Raw genomic sequence first — 20274 nt, 5'->3', positions numbered from 1 at the left:
ATCTTTTAACGTCTTTAGGTATGACGCGGCCGGGGATCGATCCCCGGACCTTTCGCTCCCGGCGGACGCTCTACCACTAGACCATGGAGGCGGTCAGCATAGGTGGAGGGTGGGGATGTTGGTAGGGTTGGGGTGGGGGGAGGGGGGTTTCTTTTCTTACCCGGACATGTCTGTTGTGAAGAGGTCCCTTCTTAAAGCAGTCGTAAAATTCTTTCTTCAACCTATGAGACCCGTGAAGATACGGAATAGAATAGATCGTCAGCAACCCATGCTTGCTGTGAAAGGCGACTATGCTTGTCGTGAGGGGCGACTAACGGGATCGGGTGGTCAGGCTCTCTGACTTGGTTTGATTGCCTGGATCGATGCTCATGATATCAATCACTGGATTGTCTGGTCCAGACTCGATTGTTTTTACACAGGCCGCCGTCATACAGCTGGAATATTGCTGAGTGCGGCGTTAAACAACAAACAAACAAACAAATCTTCAACCTATCGAAAGTATCACAAATGTAATACTGCTAAAAGACATTTTCATCTATTTATACATCAAAGGGTAAATGTTCAGTAATCAATAATCAAAAGATATATGTATCATGAACGTAATTATGAGGTGTAGCTGAAACTTCTCATGGTTTGTCGATTTTATTGTTGTTATCAGCGCTCTGTCCATATATGTAAGAATAAATAAAAAATTCTTTATTATATTTTTTAATATTTTATAGTTAAATAGTCCACTACTTGTCCACGTTGAATGTAAATAGGACAGAGGAGGTTCATTAAAAGAAAACAAATTCAGCAAAGAGGGTTTGTGTATCCTGGCAGTCAGGCTGGTAAGGCTCATCATCAGCTCAGGGACCTTGCTGTCTCTACACGCAGCCCAGACAGCGAATGGCACTTCTCCCAGGAAGCGCTGCCCAGTCGAACCCACCCAGAACCTTTCGGAGAACGTGAAGACTCCCCAACTCTGCAAGCCTTCTGCGTTACCCAGATGGTCAGAAGGGCTGGTAGCAAACCCGGGTACTCTCCCAATGTCAGTCAACAGAGTTTGGGAGGTACCAAACCTAAGGAACCGAGAAGAATGGGGAGTCGGACAACTTAGTACTTGGGATGCAAGTGTAACATTTAGAAATCGATGTCCACATATTTGTCCTGAAGCTTGTCAATCACTTTAGTGTCAAAAGAGACAGATGATTTCATTGGATTTATGAAAAGGACAATATCAGGTTTTCAGGACCTGGATAGGTCTAAGGCCAATTCCAAAGTATTTTGTATTTATCATTTTCCATGACGCACTCTACATATTCTGTGTGTAGCAAGGCGAAAGAACTAACGTGATCACGACAAATGGATAGCTTAGAATTAATTTTCATTTCAAAACAAGCTCCTCGCGAGCAGCGAGCACCGTTCAGCAGTAGAGAACCATCAACAATATTAACATTGAGATTATGTCCCTCGTCATTATTATTACTATCATTGTACTACTAATTGATTATCTTGTAGTTCCCCGATAGCTATGTTATGCGTGAAAAGAGTGAGTTGAACAAAACTCACTCGAGTGAGGCCCTAGTAAATTGTGAGTTTGGTTATGCTGAAAAGAACATCAGTTGTATCACTGAGGAGCCGTGAAGATCCGGGGTAGAATAGAACTTCAGCAACCCATGCTTGCTGTAAAAGCCGACTACGCTTGTCGTAAGAGGCGACTAACGGGATCGGGTGGTCAGGCTCGCTGACTTGGTTGATGCATGTCATCGTATCCCAATTGCGTGGATCGATGTTCATGATGTCAATCACTGGATTGTGTGGTCTAGACCCGATTACTTACAGGCCGCCATCATATAGCTGGAATATTGCTGAGCGCGGCGTTGAGCAACAAATAAACTACTATATCACCGAGTGTCAGCTTGATTTAGGAGGAAAGCACGAAGTGAAACTTCTACTGGATACAACCCTGAATAACTCTGCCACCGGCCCAACACTTTCTGCAAGCGACACAACACCAATATTTACTGCCAGCTCAAACCCGGTGTATGTAAGGACGTCTTGTACATCTCTAAATCTCTAAGGAATCAGGATGGAATCTTGAAATATTGAACAGGAAGGCATGTATAGTAGGCTGCAGTCATCCCACAGACGACATCCACACCCTGTCAGCTTGCCTAACCTTGGATCAGAAGGTCGTGGTTCGAATCCCATCCCAGAAATCGGATATTGTATGACCGCTACATTAGCGCCTAACGTAGGGGCTGAGTACGTGCACATTAAATATCAGCAAAACGCGGCCCAAAGCGTGTCTTCTGTTGATGGGGAAGTGCTGGCAGGCTTAACCTCTGTTCATGTGGACAAGGAGTCCGACCTCGGATCAGACGGTCCGTGGTCTGAATCCCATTATGGGGATTGGAAATCTTATGGCTGCTACACATGCTTGCCCAGAAGCCAATTGTGTGGCATCCTTAATTGATGAATTCACTAGGTGCAAGTGGATATGTCTCATTCTTGCGTAGGAGCTTAAAACTTAAACAATGGTCTCATATATTTATATTCGAAGAAACAAGGTTTTTAAATGCCGATTAAAGTGAAAATGAATCACGATTTTGTACAAAAACATTATATATAATTTGAAAGAAATCTTGTGATCCATTGTTTAGGCTCCAAGGCATAACGTTATCTACATTTTAGACATAATAGTTGTAGATATAGAAACACACTATTTCAGTGGTCAAGGTAATCAATCGTTACACACAGACATATTCTGTCACTGGGAAACAGGTGTGTGATAAACTTTTACTGACTAAAGAGCTTTTACGACAGCTTCTACACCACAGAAAGTATTTATGACATGCCTTGTTTTGATATTATGACCAACGTCCCACGTCGCCGGTACTATGACAGGCAGTCAACCAGGTCACCTTTATCCACTCCGTCGCTTCATACGACATTCACCTCCACTTTCATACATTCTACAATGGCAATACTTGGAATGGTCACCGAACTTTACCACCTTATCCACTCCGTCGCTTCATACGACATTCACCTCTACTTTCAGACATTCTACAATGGCAATACTTTGAATGGTAATCTACCCAAGCATGTTGAGTCTAAGTTTCATGTATAACTTGTTCCAAGATAGGTTTCCCGTAAGTTGTTCAGATTGTATTTGAAGAAAATGTAATATTTGAGAAATACTGTGTTCAGAATATTGCGGATCAGAAGACCAAATGTGAAACTATTCAAGTCTGAAATCAGTGTATATTGCAGGACTAACTAGAAGTAAGTGAGTTGAAGGTATACCAACGTTAGTGAATGTACATGGATACGCATCATGACTGTACAGTGTGACACATACTGGTTCTGGATAGAAGCGAAAGAAAACGGGATGCCAGGCATTAGCCACACAATTTAATTACTTCACTTTTAAATCTCACATATGAAGTTGCACTTTTGGCTGCAATGGGCGTCATTCCAGAGATACCCGATTTCGTTCCAAATGGTGGCACAATCCTCACCCCCCTTGTAGTTGTCTGGTTGACCCGATCCCCAGTTCTGGTATCCACCAGCAAAAGGTCTGCCTCCTTCCCAGACGAACCTGCCCTCGCGAGCCAGGTCATTCCCTCCAATGAAGTAAATGGGAGCTTAAATGCAAAAGGTGAAGTTTAGAATTGAAACACAGCCTCAACAAATTGATCGATTGTTTGTCAAAAAAGTCTTTCAATTATTGTTTTTCAAAACGTGTCACCTGTCTATGTAAAGAGTCACACTGCCTTGCTTACCTATCCAAAACTCTTAGGCTTTCAGTGCACTTGTGCCTCTACAAACCTTTTCCCCTTGCATATCCCCTGATGAAGTCATCCTCCGCTCGACTGTTGATGATGACGAGCCGAGCTCCGAAAAACTGACAGACTGACTGCAAAACGAATGGTATCGGGATGAACAGTAGTATATCAACCGTCTATTGAGGTCCTGAGATTTTAAGATGTCAATCCACTGGATTCCCGTTCTCAATGATGTTTTTTTTAATTTTTCGAAAACAATTTCCAAACCACTAGATGATAAACAGGTATAGACAATCAACATGAACACGTCTTGTCATTTTTGATCCCTTACATATCTGTTGTACAATGCATGTACACGATTGCATGTGGGCATTTCCCCATTTTCTCTTCGCAAATTTATAAGCTCCGCTTCCCGTCGGGTGCATATATAGTCAGCAGTCCATAACTCATCTGTGTTATATTTATCTAATATGTGGCACCCCATGTAATGAAATATCCTAGTGCACGTTTCTGTATTTTGCCAAGTGTAACTTCGATCAGATTTGATCGATTGATTGTCAACCTATATAGCACAATGATACACCAACCGATCTGAATCAATACCACTCCAGATGTTTTTATTGGCTTCCCCTTGTCAGTCCTGTTTCTACTGTTTATAGCTCTGTACATTAATCTTATCACGTTTATTCATAGCAAGTCTGTGTACATATCAACATTCTTTTATTCAACCATTCACCTGATAAAGGGGTAAGAAGTTAGACCAGAAACATTGTTTTCAAAATACGTTTAATGTTTTCGATATTTTCCTATTATATATTAATCATATTTGAACAGAAGACTCAGCACTGGTTACTTACCCTTGCTTCAGCAAACGTTCCTGTCATCTCAGAGAACCAGTAGCAGGAACGTCCATGGGAATGAAACCCTGCTACACACCTTGAACCTTCAACATTTAAACAAACATATTGGTTTATGTAATTGATATTGATAAGCAATTGGAATCGGTTAGTTAAAGCCATATGTTTCTGATGCACTGTTAAACAGAAGTATAGGATATAGACCAGGCTGAAAGACCCATGTAGGAAGTGGGTGTTGGCAAATAAAGAATTACTAGTAGATCCTGGCGATGTGGCACCGTAGGTCCTCCAGCAGTTCAAAACAGGGAAAAAGAAGCTCATGTTAATATTCCTAATCTACTCATGTTCGGTATCAAAAGTACAATATACCAATATCCAGAAGGTACAGAAGGTGAGGAGCCATGCCGGGACCAAACGTTAAGTTCATAATATCCATCAGTTCGTTATAAGCGTGTTTGTTATAAGCGTGTTTGTTATAAGCGTATTTTACTGTATTGTAATCCTGCAATAATTTGAATATTTTGAAACGGAGGCAAATGTTACGAAGGTACGGTAGCGAGCACCAGTCCATGTGAGGAGCGCTCCTGACATGCCAATGAGTCATGTTGGACGAGAGGGTTCAGCGACAAGTTTACAAGTCAGTGGCAGTGGGCAATAATGCAGGCCTAACACCTTCTGCTCATTGAGGCAAAGAAACGCCCGATGAATGGTAGTCCATATCTGAGGAGGGATAAACCTGAGTTCCTGCAACATCATTTGAAGATGAGAATGGCCTCGAAACATCATTCCATTTCATCCCAGCATGTTTGAATGATGAGGGGATCTTGCAAGCATTCTGGTATTTCGCAACATTCAAATTCCCATCAATCACAACAGTTTGACTGTACCGTGTACCCGTTGATTCACCTCAGATCATTAAGCCGACACCTTCAAACGATCGCTTTCAAGAACGCACGGCGTGCCATAACGTTCACCTGGATGCCTGAAGACGGTGTTCTGCAATCGGATCGGTGAACAAGTAAACGTGACACATCAGTGACAAAGACTACATATCTGAATAAATGGAGACGTCGACCTTGATTAGTATTAGCCTTTAAGCTGGGCGTCTCTCACGGATGCCGTAGGTGTGTCAGTGCCTGCTGACCACCCTCGCAGATACGCCGCTTCTACACGGGCTGTGAGCCTGGCTGTCTGTAACCTGTGTCGACGATATCTTGGCAAGGGGTTTTCACGGGTGGGCGGATACTGAGGTGACCGTCTCTGACGTGGTTGTTAATACGGGCGCTGCAAAAAATGTTCTAAGTCTGACTAACTTTCAACTATGGGCCATAACAATGTGAACTAGTCAATGTAGTACATTTTTTAGTAGTTCATTTCAAGTTTATTTGGTCTGTTGAGTCCGTTTGTATATTAGTGACAGCCAGTAGATTGTGATAGGGGTCTAATGGATACAGAAAAGGAAAAGAGCGAGTACCGAGCAGTCATTAAGTTTATGACTTTAGAGAAATGTACTCCCCATGAAATTCATGGCACAAGAGTTAGTGCCCTAGTTATTCCACGGTTAAACTTTGTTGATCCATGTTCAAGGTTGAGAGAACAAGCCTTGATGATAACCCTAGGTCTGGACGTTCCTCAACTCCCATCAATGAAGATTCAATCAAGGAGATAGAAAAACCTATACTGTCAGATATTACCATTGCTGAACTTGAAGAAGACACAGGTCTAAGGAATGGATCCATTCACCCTGTTCACAAACATTTACAGCTGGATAAGATATCTGTTCGGTTAGTGACAAAGTAATCTTAATGAAAAAAAGAACTGACATTGCTAGACAAAATTTCGAGCTAAATTGAGGAGGATTTTTTCAAATATAAAAAGAGATTAGTAACTGGTGATGAAAAATGGGTCAAATAGTCAATCAATGGAATGACACCATTTCACGTCTCCGGCACCAAAACAATTAAAGTCTTCAAGATCAGTACAGAAATTCATGGCCACTGTATTCTGGGTTTCAAAGAGTGTGATCCTTGTTGATTTCTTTGAAAGTCCAAAGATGATTACTAGTACTACTAGTGCCTACTATGCTGATTTGCTTCATCACATGAGAGATTCTATCAAAGAAAGCTGGCAAGGAATTCTGACTTCTGGAGTTCTACTACTTCATGACAACGCCTATATTCACATCGCTCGACTTGCAAAGGTGGCTGTGCGACAATGTGGGTTCCAAAAGCCTCCATACTCGCCCGACCTGGCACCAAGTGATTTCCGCTTGTTTCCTAAACTGAAAGATCACCTTTGAGGAAAGCGCAATGACGACAACGATGACCTTAAAGCTTCCATGAACGGGTTTTGCAGGGTGGCTTCAGAAAACTCCTTCCTGACTGGAATCGAAAAGCTTCACTGTCGATATGAGAAGGGTATTGAAAAGCAGGGAGATTATGTTGAAAAATAAAATTGAAAACACTTTCCCAACTGTTGGTTTTGTTTGTTAGGCTTAGAATTTTTTTACCAGCCCTCGTCGCGTCACCATTAGTGTCATATGGCCTGGACGTTAAATTGGCGTGTGACATCACACTGAAGCATACCAAAGGCTCGCCATCTGTCATTTTCCCATGGCATAATGAAGTATCATTAAAACGATAAAAAGTAGTATTTTTTTGCAACTCTGTACTACCCTGAAAATTGCATGCAGTTGCAACGATACGCGATTGGATACCTCATATAGAGCTATAATTGAGTCCTGAATAGGATTAGGTCCGAGATGAAACGAAGCGCAACATCGCGTGTCGTCAAATATTGTAGACGTGCTTGACGGTGGTTTCCTGTCAAAATGGGACGTCTGGGTCTTCTGGCGACAATCTCTGCACATCTGAGGCGACGACGTACAGTTTGTGAAGATATTCGTCGAAGGCCAGGGATGCTTCTTGCAGTCACTATTGATGGCTGAAATCGATTTCGTAGGTGTGTTGTTCGAATCCAGTCGTCTTGTCGATTATTGGTTATGCGTGGCCTGCCACTCAGAGGAATGGCCTCTGACTGCATTCGTCTGTTGCCAACGTTGCCATAAACATCAAATGATGTTTCTGTGGACGTTAAATTGTCTTGCAACATCAGGTTGACTCGATCTTGCTTCAAGCATACCATTGGCTTGCAGACGCTCATTTTCGGACAGGCGTGGCATTTCGTAATGTAAAATAACTGCGTAATGTTGTTGTTTTTCTGAGTGGTTGTTGTCAGCACGATGCTAAACAATGCATATGGAATCTCGTTAACGCACATGTTTTTATACCCATTCTTGGGTAGTGAAATGCATGGGGCTTGCATAAAAGTCAACCTTTGCATGGAATGCATGCTTTTCTGTAGCAGTTGCGTTTTTATGACTTGATTCCATACATGTACTACAATATTGAAAACCAAATTTTACTTGTTTGAAAAATACACTAAAATATTGGTGTCACAGGATCTTTTGTTGCTGAGTATAGATACGTGAAGTATTGTCAATTTGAGGAAGGTCGCAATTCTGCTGCTATATGACCTTAACTTAATTAAAAGCATTTATTGGCGAGATATTGTATATTTTAACAACCTGGCATCAGATTCACGAAAGTATTTGCATGAAACACGTCTCCTTGAAATATATGGCGTTCCGCCATGAGAGTCATAGCCACAAAACAGTTTAAACCAATACTTCAATGGTCCCTCATGTGACGCTAAATCAGCATAATATTGCTGTGAAATAGCTTCCTACTGCATTTTGTGCATCATTTTCACTGGTTACTGTAACTTGAAAACGTTACGAGACAATTTCCTTTATGCTATGGCATTCCAAACGTGGGGTGTGAAAAACAAAACCTTTATTATAGATGATGTAAAACATGATAGACACACGGAACCTTGTTGTAGAATGCTAATACATGTAGTCCCATATGGTAACACATGCAAATATCCAAGTTATGGATCTACCGATTCTTACGTGCATTTTATTGAAGGCAATTTCCTGGAGTATACACTAGTTTATTGATGTTTGCTTTCAAAGACATATAAATGAGGTGTATAAACATATTTCTTTAAGGATGACAGTAAGGTAAAAAAGCAATGTTGTGTTTTCTTTCTGTTCGCACAGAGTATCAAGAAATGTCAGGAAAACATTATTTACTATTTATGCCATTAGGACATGTTAAACGTTTTGGTGAAATGAGTGACTTACCCTCTGCATACAGGATCATGGAAGAGCCTAACAGTAGAAGCGCAACACCAGAGAACACATTCATTGTTGCAGTTGAGATGCTGGCGGTTGGCGTATCATAGGATGCACTGGCGAGTAAACGGATGCATATATGATATAAAGCGTTTTCATGGTTTGGAGCAGCTGTGAAAAGATGAGCATTGATTAAGCTATCGGGACACAAGCAGCTTGGAACTAATGATGCGTATTTAGAGGGACATAGGGCTAAACAATATTATAAACAAAACACAATATACCTTTCACGATTTCTACCTTTGTGAAACTGAATACATTTATATGTTTTTATATCCGAGTATAAATAAATTATTTGAATTAAGTCGTCAAGATACAAATGTCATGTTTGTCGGTTTAATTGATATTTACTAACGTAGGTTCATAAAATATGTATCTCAAATACACTAACCGTATTCGACGTAATAAGCGCCCAGGGCGCTCTCAAAATTAGAAATAAGGGGCCCTTATTTGAATATTATTTTGGTGGAAAAAAACAGAATTGAAAGATAAATTTTGTGGTTTAAGCTGACAGCCTGAAATGTTTATATACGGCAGGTATATATTTCCAGAATTTAATTGCCCATAATTAAGGGTTCATATAGCACACGAGTAAGTCTTGTGTACATTGATCAATCGGAAGGGGTGCTAATTGGGATTGTTTACTTGCCAATATATTAGCAAATATCGCCGTGGGCGCTTATAACGTCGAATAGGGTACATACATGAATAAGTCATGTTGAACGGGGGGCTTCAGAAGAAAATTTACAAGTCAGTGGCTAGTGCGCAGTATATATTAATACAGGCCTGAGACCTTCTCCACATTTTTGCGACAAAAGGCCCGATAAGTAGTAATCCATATCTGAGGAATATATATATAAATGATTTTACTCCCAAAAGGAACAGGACTGGTAAACGGAGAAGGGAATTCGAAAAAACAGCCATTGAGGAGCAATAATTAATTGGGATATATTGTAGTTTCTTTAACAAATTAACCTTGCAAATAATTTTGTAACAAATTAAACTATTGAGCTGTATATATGTACTAAAAATGTACATGTATTGTGGCCCGAATCCCCATTGTTCTCAGTGCCTTAGGTCTGTTGCCTGACATTGGGAGAGTGTCAGGGGAAACGCCCCTGAGCTGATGATGAGCCTAACGAGCCTGACTGTGCCAGGATCACACCAACCCTCATTTGCTGCATTCTTTTATATTTTAATAATAATAATAATAATAATAATAATAATAATAATAATAATAATAATGTATTGACGTCCCCAAGCGATTACTTGTTTTACTCAAGTCATTAATGAATTGCTGGTCAACTCAACTCAACTTGATATGGGGCAGGTGGTGACTTCGGAACCCATTTCTATCAGCAGAGGAATATTTCAGGGCGATTCTTTTAGCCCTTTGTTTTTCTGTTTGTCACTAAAACCTTTAAGCTTTTAGCTCAGCAAAGAAAACAGTTGTCACCCGGGACATCTAAGCACAGAATCTCAACAGCCCTTACTAACCTCCTTTACATGAATGACCTTGAACTTATAGCCAATAAAGGATCTATACTAAAAAAAAACAGATTCTGCTTGTTGAGTACTTTTCTAATGATATCGGCATGTCCTTTGGACTCAAAAATGCAACATTTTTCATTTGAAACGTGGCAAGGTAGAAGAGGGAGGATCCGTATGTTTACTTGGAGGAGGAGTTACTGACCATCTTGTGGAATGTCAGGCCTATATGTACTTAGAGATGCAGATTAGGGACAAACTCCAGAATGCCCATATCAAGGGCAAACCTCGGGCAGAGTAACAAATGTTGACTTAAGAAAATCTGGAGTTTAGAGCTGAACGCTCGCAATAAAATCAAAGCCACAATTACTTATGCTGTGCCCGTCCTTTCGTATTCTTTTGGTGTTGTTGATTGGACGAAACAAGAAATTCAGGGTATTGAAACACTCACACAAAGAATCATGTCAGACAATACATCCCACCATCCTCGCTCTTCCCTCAATCGCTTATATTTACCAATCATGATGGGAGGGCGTGGTTTGATTAATGTGGAGGCTCTTCATGATAGAATTGTCTTGTGCACTTTTGGACACATTTATTCGTCTGATGATCCTCTTGTGAAGCATGTCAAGATTCATGATGAAAACAAGGCATTCCACAGTTTTCGAAAACGAGCAAAGGATGTGGTACATAATCTCAACGACTGTGTTGATTTTGTTGATGGTTCTGTACTGCTGGACGGTACAGAAATAAGTGTCAACCAAGCGAAGCGCCATATCAATTCGGACCATTCAGGTAGCCTTTCCATTTTCCAGGAAATGCTATCTGAACGAGCACTGCATCGAGTTTATGTGCAGTGTGAGAAGATCAGCAATCCTGCAGAGTCCCTCGCTTGGATGAAGTCGCCTGGCCTGAAATGTGAAACAGAAGGCTTTCTGTTTGCTGCTCAGGATAGGCCACTTCCCACTCGAAACAGTCAATGGGTGATTTTGCATCAAAATGTAAATATGAAATGTAGATTATGTTATGAATTTAATGAGACTGTCCAACACAATGTGGGTGGATTCCCAACTTTGGCACAAACACAGTATCTTAAACGACATAATGAGGTGGCTTGATCATCGTGTTACCGTCTTCGCATGCTTGTTGTTTTGACACAGAGATCCACCCATGGTACGACCCGGAATATTTAGAGGACGTCATGGAAAATGATTAATACAAAATTCTTTGGAATAGGCCCATTTACAGCCTTAGACGTATCCAGGCCAAAAAACCGCATCTTGTCCTTTTTGATAAGTCCGATGAAATCATTCATATCATTGAGTTTTCTGTCCACTTTAACACTAATATGATTGACAAGATTGAGGAAAAACATGGCAAACATGCGGACATCGCTTTCGAAATGTCACGCTTGCACCCCAAGTACCAAGTTGTCCGACTCCCCATTGATCTCGGTGACTTAGATTTGGTACCTGCCGATCTGTTGACTGACATTGGGAGCGTACCTGGGTTTGCTACCAGGAATACAGCCCTTTTGACAAACTGGGTAATGCAGAAGGCTGCAGTGCTGGTGAGTCTTCACAAGTTCTGGGTGGGTTTGACTAGACAGCGCTTCCTGGGAGAAGTCCCATTCGCTGTCTGGGCTGCGTGTACAGGGGCAAGGGCCCTCAACTGATGATGAACCTAACCAGCCTGAATATGCCAGGATCACCCAAACCCTCTTTGCTGCATTTTACATTTTAATCTGTAAATAATAATAATAATAATAATAGATTCTCCTTGTCGAGTCATTCTCTAGTGATATCGGCATGTCCTTTGGACTCGACAAATGCAACATTATTCGTCTGAAATGAAATTACTGCAATTAGAATATTTGAACATTTGCAGCATTCTCTGTGTTTTCATTGGTCAAGCGACACATCTTCAAGACAAGCCATTAAATTCTCAACCATAGCACAGGCTTGACGCGAATGACACCTTGTTGTTGAACAGACATGGTCGCAAAACCAAGGGGAGCTCAACTAATTTCTAGGTCTATATATTGCACCACAGTCAGCTACAAACTTAAATATACATATTTAAATGAGCCATGGTGCAAGCTGTTGTTAAATAGCCTGGTGTTTGATATGATTGGTTGGTTGGTCTGTTGTTTATAGCGGCACTCAGCAACATTGCAGCTACAGCTGTTTGTAAATAATCGAGTCTGGACCAGACAATCCAGTGATTTATATCATGAGCATCGATCCGCGCAATTGGAAGCGATGGCATGCATCAACCAAGTCAGCGACTCTGACCACACGATCTCGTTTGTCGCCTCTGTGATAAGCATAGTCGTCTCCATGGCAAGCATGGGTTGCTGAAGACCTATTCTATACCGGATCTTTGTTTGACATGAACATAGATTGATCAAGCATATATCACGTATAGTTGTGCATATAAAGATTTTTTTTCATGTAATATTTCAGGTGACAGAAATGCTAGGATCATGAGTGGCAGCACAGCTGTGGTCCGCACCTCGGTGTTATTGCACACCTGTATGATAACAAGTTGGACGGCGCCTAAGTTCTTCACACGTATGCAACAGAACATGTGTGATACTTGATCAACGTCAAGATAAACGTTGGTCACGATTGTTTCAGATTGTGACATGCTGTAAATTAAAGTGACAAAACCCTTTCAACATTCACCAGAAATCTTTGCTAAAATCAGCGTCAATTGAATTCGACTACAGTCAAGTCTCTTTAATCCGACACTCTTTAATCCGAAAATCGGCTTTATCGGATGCAAATGATGGGAACCGATTAAATCAGTGCTATTTAGACCGGATTAACGGGAATGGACTGATTGTCATGAGCACGTGTTTATGATTCACTATCAAATAGTGATAATACCAGTTGATAGCGAAGAAAAGGTGAGGGTATCTTGCCCCACCCGTGACACCCATCACAAACACATGCAAAGTGAATTTTTCACACCAAAGCTTTTTAAAATCAACTGACAGTGGTCGCACTGGTAAATATATTTCTATGCAAATGAACACTAGCTGTTCCGTTGGTAATTAGCAGCCAGAAAAAGCCTACACAGTTGTCAATATATCTGATTTTATCTGATATGCAGTACCAAATGTGACTTGCAAAACTGTCTATGATGCGATGACTGTGTCATTTGTGCATGACCATCCGGGTATTGATTGAGTGGTTGCCTTCATCAAATGTTAATAAAATTACATGAAATATACATATCCTACATATACCTATTTCGAGTCAAAATAGATATTCGCTCTTAGTCATAATTCTATCCGGAAAACTGTTTTTCGATGATGCTGTTGAAGACATATGGTTTGAGACATTAACAAAGCACTAATACTCAGACACGTGTTATTATTTGTAATCTTTAGCTTAATAAACATTGTTCAGTACAGTTCAGTATGTTTTAAGAACCATGATATGTGTTATGTTCATGAAGCTGGGTGTCGCTGACGTCATTGGTGCCTTGAATGTAAATATGTCTGCATCCATCGATGAAGGCAATCTGGAACTGATTTCGTAATTGGAACACGCGTGTTCCGAGCTTGACGATCCTATTCAAGTTGTTCTAAAAGTTGTTCGGGAAAATGTAAAAAAGGTATGTCAAAATGGCGTTGTTAACTTCCAGAGTTTCAACTGGGAAACTTGTTTTACAATGTTAACAGATGCTGGTGAGGTGAGGAGAAATTGGGTTTAACGTCGCGTCCAAGATTATTGCACTTATACAACTCGAAAACAGGGTAAGGTTGTACATTCGTAACGACTGATGAGCAGTGACGCAAATTTAGCACATAATTTTACAAATGGCATGGATGGGCTCGGGCGGCCCAGTCGTCTAAGGCGCCGCGATTCGCTTTGCAGAGTTGCGTCCCTTGGTCACACCAGAAACCTATGATTGTGGATTCGAATCCTGCTTCGCTCCGATTATGTTTCTGAGTTTGTCAGCGCCATACCCGTGCTCGTGGGTTTCACCAAAGTGGTAAACGTCTGAGACCTGCATCACTTCGGGCTTTCCTCCCACATTAAGCTGACACGCCGTGATATAATTGGCGTTAAACCCAACCCACTCACAAATGGCATGGCCAATCTTAGGGCATCATTAGACGCGTTGCTAAACAAAATAAAAAACGGTTCTTTAGCTTTCAACACAAGCACTAGTGTCCTATTTGTGTATAATTATATGCTATTCCATCACAACCAAGAAACTATTTCGAAATTGCTGTGACCTTAACAAACCACGAACACTAATGTAACACAAGGCGGTTGCTAGAGAGCCAGCCACACATGATCAGACGCGTAACGGGTGCCATGGACTGGCAGCACATGTACAAATACTTCACGCACGGTGGGTGCTAAGGTAAAGGGTTACAGTGAATACGTTTTCATAATACAACTATTGATTATTGGAAGTAGCCATAGTTCACAAACAATCCAAGTTTATATAAAACTTTTCTATTATTCTGCCCCAACAATACTTACTTTTCGGTGGGGCAGGATACGCTCACCGAACACCTGGTATCATCACTATTTTATAGTGATTCAGAAACACATGCTTATGACAAGTAGATAGGATCTTTGTCGACTTTGCTTTATGCAGAGATTTCCATTGGCTATAGAAAGGGTTTTGTCTCTTTATTGAAACCGCTAAATTATTATGCTAAACCATTTTTTGTATTTATGTGGACATTCACATGTATTCTAATTTTCACACCCTACACTTAATATTACAGAACCTACAGAGTGTGTGTCTGGTCTGATTATCTACAGACCGCCGTCATATAGCTGGAAGATTGCTGAGAGCGGCTTAAATCAACAAACCAACCAACATAAAATGTGTTCCCTAAAAGCTACTTTCTAAAAACGGTTCCTCATCTGAAATGCTCAAAGAAACAGAACTTATTTTTCTATTAATTTTACTTCATGTTCCAGGTCTTCTTTCACTTTTACATGTGACATTTTTAATGATTTACAGAACCATTGTTTGTCGCGTCCAAGATTATGGCACTTATATAACGACGTGAATGCACGTGTGTGTGTGTGCTTGTACTAGTCCGGTCTGATTTATATTGCTAGCTCACTGAGATATCATGCCGCAGTTTAACATGAATACCCCACTCAGACACAGTATACTGACTCCGAGTCGACCAGTCCTTGTTTTAGCCCCTTAATGCCGAGGGCCAGACAGGGTAGCAACAAGTATTATATTTTAATGTCTTTTGGTATGACGCGGCCAGCAATCGAACTCCGGACCTTCCGCTCTCCGGGCGGACGCTCTACCACTAGACCACGGAGGCGGTCTTACAGATGCTATCTGGATACAACATATGATACAAGTTGAATAAGGTAATTGCATGGGGTATGATTTTTGTCACTGATGCGTCCAATTTAATTTGGAAATGTGGCTTTACCGAGAGACCGCCTTCGTGGTTTCTTGATAGCGCGTCCGCCCGGAGAGCGAAAGGTCCGTCGTGCTGTGCCCGGTCGCATCATACTAAAAGACGTTAAAAGATGGTACTTGTTACCCTGTCTACCGCCTCCTTGGTCTAGTGGTAGAACGTCCGCCCGGAGAGCGAAAGGTCCGTCGTGCTGTGCCCGGTCGTATCATACTAAAAGACGTTAAAAGATGGTACTTGTTACCCTGTCTGGCGCTCGGCAATAATGGGCTAGAAATAGGACTGGTCGGCTTAGAATACTGCCTATTACTACTTAAACTGCGTCGTGGTATCTGAGTGTGCAAGAGTGTGCTGAGTGTGTTCCCTGTAACATGTATTTGGTTATCTGGTTAACTGTAATATATGCATAACGGGTACGTTTATTTCTTAATCACACATGTGAAATTGTTGCTGTCAGAGACAGACTGCAGCAACAGTTTTATTTATCCTCTCAGTGGCGACATCTGACAAATGAAATTTGCTTTCTTGTCACAATTAACATCATTCCAACCGTATCCATAACCTTTGTAAGCTTCGAGGCAGTGTTCATTATTTTTGTAGTTAGTTGGTTGCCCTGGTCCCCAGTTGGTGTAAGTGAAGGGCTTGTTCCCTGTCCATACCCAGCGTCCTTCCAGGCCGAGGTCGGTGGCCCCTAGGTAGTATCTTTCAGCTTCATTGCGGAATAAGAAAACAAAGAATGTGTTCAGTATGAGACAACGGGCCTATTTCAACATATATGACATACAATGGGTATTCATTATTATAGGAAATAACTTTTGTACACGTATCTTTTATAACGTATCACAAACCATGCAAATATCTATTTACATACCTATACGTATTATAGTGAACCAGTGAAACCTCGTTTTACGCTACAATTACGCCATTGGAATGAATACAATTTTCCTATATGCATTGCTATTTGTATATGTATCATGTTTGGGAGAGGCATTCAGATAAGCAAAATGTGCTTGTTTGCCAGTCCCTCCACTTTATGGAAAAAAATATGTTTATATCATACAATTTTTCAATGACGTGTGTACCATTGAATTTGGGGTAAAACAATGATACTTGGCACTGCTGAGTGTATTCACCTTTTCCCCGCTGGGTCGCATACCCTCTGACAAAGGCATCCTCGGTGTGACTGGTGATGGTGACCAGATCACTGCCCAGGAAGCGACAGATCGACTGTGAAGAATAAAGAACAATTCTAACTTATGTCACACATTCTTCATAGGACTTATGAACAAAGGAACACATGTAAAAGAGTTTACACCTCTCTTTATCTGTTCAGGAATAAAACTTTGATGATTTTCACAGGGGAACAATTACTCTTTTTCAGTCCACTGCAAGGAAACAACCATCAAAAATCTCAGTTACTCATCTTATGCTACAAAGTTAAGAAGATCTCTGACTTACTACAAAACACATTGTTAATCAATCTTATCACTTTATGCAGTCCCTTATTAGGAGATCGATCAATAAATGAACGTAAGCAATGCAAAAAGCAACAACTTTAGAGGTGTAACATTTTAGCCTTGCAGTGAAGGTTATTTATCATCCAAAACTGGTTCCCACAGGAGATATCGCTTGGATGAGATCAAGCGATATCTACACTGTAGATATCGCTGCAATGAAATTACATCACAATGCTTTGCAGACCATTGTGATCTCACTGGTTACCATGACGTCACAATCAAATGACATCACTAATGGCTCTGCTACTGAAGCTGTTTGCAGTACTTTTTACACTGAAGACACTGCTAATTACTGTCTACAACTTGAAAAAGGTTGGAAGAATGATGTTGGATGATAAATAAAATCTCACCTCGTGTCTTTTGATATCAAATATATCAACACTCGTTGATAAAAGTGGCAAAAATCCTCGGCAAGCCTCGGAATTTTTCCACTTTTATCAACTTGTGTTGATATATATGATATCAAAAGACACTCTGGTGAGATTCTCTATGTGTCACACATACACCGGTTTGTTACATCAGATATCACCCTAAAGTAGTTCGTCCTGTCAAGATCTTATGGTGGTATTAATCATTTTATGTGGACATTTGACCAAACACATGATACATATTTTCTCCAATACAGAAACGTCTTAATCATGCGAAAGAAAGCTTGAAAATTAGTTGTTTTACCATTTACCAAACGTTGTATAAAATCCATACCCCCTAACATTTTTTTTTACCAATTGCGTCAAGTTGGATAAAATTACGTAACTGAAATGTAGATGTGTGTCATGAAATAACTGCCCACAAATCCGATGACGTTTCAGACTTCTGGAATGTATCAATCACTCACCCTCGCTTCTGCAAATGTTCCTTTTATGTTCGAGAACCAATAACAAGAACCTCCATGCTTGTGGAATCCGCCTGTGCACTTCGTGCCTGTATATAACAATGAGAGCCACTACAGAGTTCATTCTTACTGTAGTAATAATAGGAAAGAATATAGCTTGTCAGGATGAGGTCGGATTCCTTCTCAAATGATAAGAAACTAAAGAGGGTTTTATGACAAAGATGTGTTGTTGAAGATCATTTCCTTTTAATCTGCCTATTTCCTTGTGTATGGAATGTAGACTTTAGAAGTAAACCTCCCCCTTTAGTTACTGCAGCTGAAGATGAAATGGAAGCCGTCACGATCATCATTCTGATCACAGCATCTCTAAGTTGCCATGGTGACCCATTTCAGTTGTGAGTGTCATGATATGAAATTAAGATTTTACGATGCAGAATGTGGAAAAAATTTGGGGGGACTTTGAAACAGAGCATTGGAGCACGTATGTAGAGAAAATATGTCTTTACTACCCACCTTTAACATAGAGATGCTTGCAACAGCCTAACAGTGGAAGACTGTATAGACAATATGTCTTTACTACCCACCTTCAACATAGAGAGGCTTGCAACAGCTTAACAGTGGAAGACTGTAGAGACAATATGTCTTTACTACCCACCTTCAACATAGAGAGGCTTGCAACAGCCCAACAGTAAGTGAGACAATCCTCCTTTACAACCCACCTTCAACATAGAAAGGCTTGCCACAGCCCAACAGTAGAATGCAGTAGAGATTGTCTGCATGTATTACTCTCCTCCAACATGGAGGGGCATAAAACAGCCCAGCAGTAGAACTATTTTGCTATCTGACAAAATACCTATATAACATATCATGTCCCTTTTGCTATATTGTTGTGTGTCACGAGAAGAGGCTCGATTAAAAAATATTTAATTATAAAAATACAATTATACATAGGGTGTAATCGAACATCTCTACTGCTATATTCTTGCAAGCATCGTCTTTCTGAGAACAGTGAATAACTACTCGTCCTTTTACGTCTTAACTTCACCACCGTTCAGCGAGCCAGAAGGACACTCAGTGAACAGTGGTCGAACATGGGCAAAGGTCATACTTTTCTGAAACTGACGACATTGACAAATCGATCAGCCAAATGTAAGTGTTAGTTTTCAGTTCATGGTATGCCTTGGTGGTCAGTTAGATTCCTACCTTCAACACCACGGGGAAGGGACCAGCACGCAAGACACAGCAAGCTTAAGATGCAGGTTAACGTATCCATCTTGGAGCGGCACATATCAACCAAACTGCATGTCCAATCCTTTATACACATCCGTTCAGGAACTGTCCAATGATGCATCTACACGTTGATGGATGGCTCCATTATAATTAGGCTTACTACGCGTATTACCATGACACACATGCGTATGTTCCCATAACTTGAATTGCCAAACTGCTTCAGTTTAAGTGGTTGTCAGTGTCACAGTTGCACCTCACAATATATTCTGCATCATCAATTGTGCAGCAGCTGTGTTGAACTTAGTCCTATTGATAAGCAATAAGGCTTCCCTGTGTATTTAAATCTATAGGATTAAGAGTGAGTATGGTCTTACGCCGCTTTTTGCAATATTCCAGCAATATCACGGCGGGGGACACCAGATATGGGCTTCACACATTGTACCAGTGTCGGGAATCGAACCCGTGTCTTCGGCGTGACGAGCGACCGCTTTAACCACTAAGCTACCCGACCGCCCTATAGGATTAAGAAAACTTTAGAACACGCAAAGATTTTATAATCCCACTTTATCTTTCTTTGTTTTCGTTGATTTATTTTTGAAACTGCTTTGCTAAAATGAGTGAGGTGTTGTGTGCTTTAGCGTCGTGTTCAACATTTATGCACTTATATTGAGACGGGCCTGCACCTGTGTGCGTGTGCGTGTGCGTGTGCGTGTGCGTGTGTGCGTGCGCGTGTGCGTGTGTGTGGCTGCTTGTATGCCGAGTTTATAGTGCTAGCCCACTAAGATACCATACTAAAGTTTAACACGTATACCCCACTCAAACACAGTATACTCTGAGCCGAACAGTGTTTGTTTTAACTCCTTAATGCCGAGCGTCAGGGAGTGTAACATCAAGAACCATCTT

At 40.9% G+C, this 20274-nt stretch overlaps 2 protein-coding genes across 2 annotated transcripts; both read right to left on the bottom strand.

The window, feature by feature from the left end:
• Positions 1-3411: 3411 nt before the first annotated feature.
• LOC139477152 (perlucin-like) lies at positions 3412-8921 on the bottom strand. Its single transcript, XM_071259702.1, has 4 exons — positions 8835-8921; positions 4628-4713; positions 3814-3901; positions 3412-3629 (listed from the first exon to the last, which is right to left on the bottom strand). The coding sequence occupies exons 1-4, from the start codon at positions 8896-8898 to the stop codon at positions 3412-3414; spliced, it is 456 nt and encodes a 151-aa protein (XP_071115803.1). The 5' UTR covers positions 8899-8921.
• A 7353-nt stretch (positions 8922-16274) lies between these two features.
• LOC139477139 (perlucin-like) lies at positions 16275-19429 on the bottom strand. Its single transcript, XM_071259691.1, has 4 exons — positions 19345-19429; positions 18145-18230; positions 16926-17019; positions 16275-16501 (listed from the first exon to the last, which is right to left on the bottom strand). Exons 1-4 carry the CDS (start codon positions 19427-19429, stop codon positions 16275-16277), a joined length of 492 nt encoding a protein of 163 aa, XP_071115792.1.
• Positions 19430-20274: the final 845 nt, after the last annotated feature.

This window comes from Haliotis cracherodii, unplaced genomic scaffold (genome assembly GCF_022045235.1).
Source record: "Haliotis cracherodii isolate W230 unplaced genomic scaffold, xgHalCrac1.p SCAF_31, whole genome shotgun sequence".
Lineage (NCBI taxonomy): Eukaryota > Metazoa > Mollusca > Gastropoda > Lepetellida > Haliotidae > Haliotis > Haliotis cracherodii.
The sequence above is the reverse complement of the archived record's forward strand: the minus strand, read 5'-3'. Positions and strand labels throughout refer to the sequence as shown.

Bases quoted from the DNA above. Each gene is read 5' to 3' on its own strand.
- LOC139477152 (XM_071259702.1), bottom strand. From the start codon at position 8,898: ATGAATGTGTTCTCTGGTGTTGCGCTTCTACTGTTAGGCTCTTCCATG. The intron at 4,714-8,834 runs GTAAGTCACTCA...TAAATGTTGAAG, and splicing joins CATGATCCTGTATGCAGAGG to GTTCAAGGTGTGTAGCAGGG. The intron at 3,902-4,627 runs GTAAGTAACCAG...TTCGTTTTGCAG, and splicing joins GAACGTTTGCTGAAGCAAGG to TCAGTCTGTCAGTTTTTCGG.
- LOC139477139 (XM_071259691.1), bottom strand. From the start codon at position 19,429: ATGTGCCGCTCCAAGATGGATACGTTAACCTGCATCTTAAGCTTGCTG. The intron at 18,231-19,344 runs GTAGGAATCTAA...TGTTATATACAG, and splicing joins CCTTCCCCGTGGTGTTGAAG to GCACGAAGTGCACAGGCGGA. The intron at 17,020-18,144 runs GTGAGTGATTGA...TATTCTTCACAG, and splicing joins GAACATTTGCAGAAGCGAGG to TCGATCTGTCGCTTCCTGGG.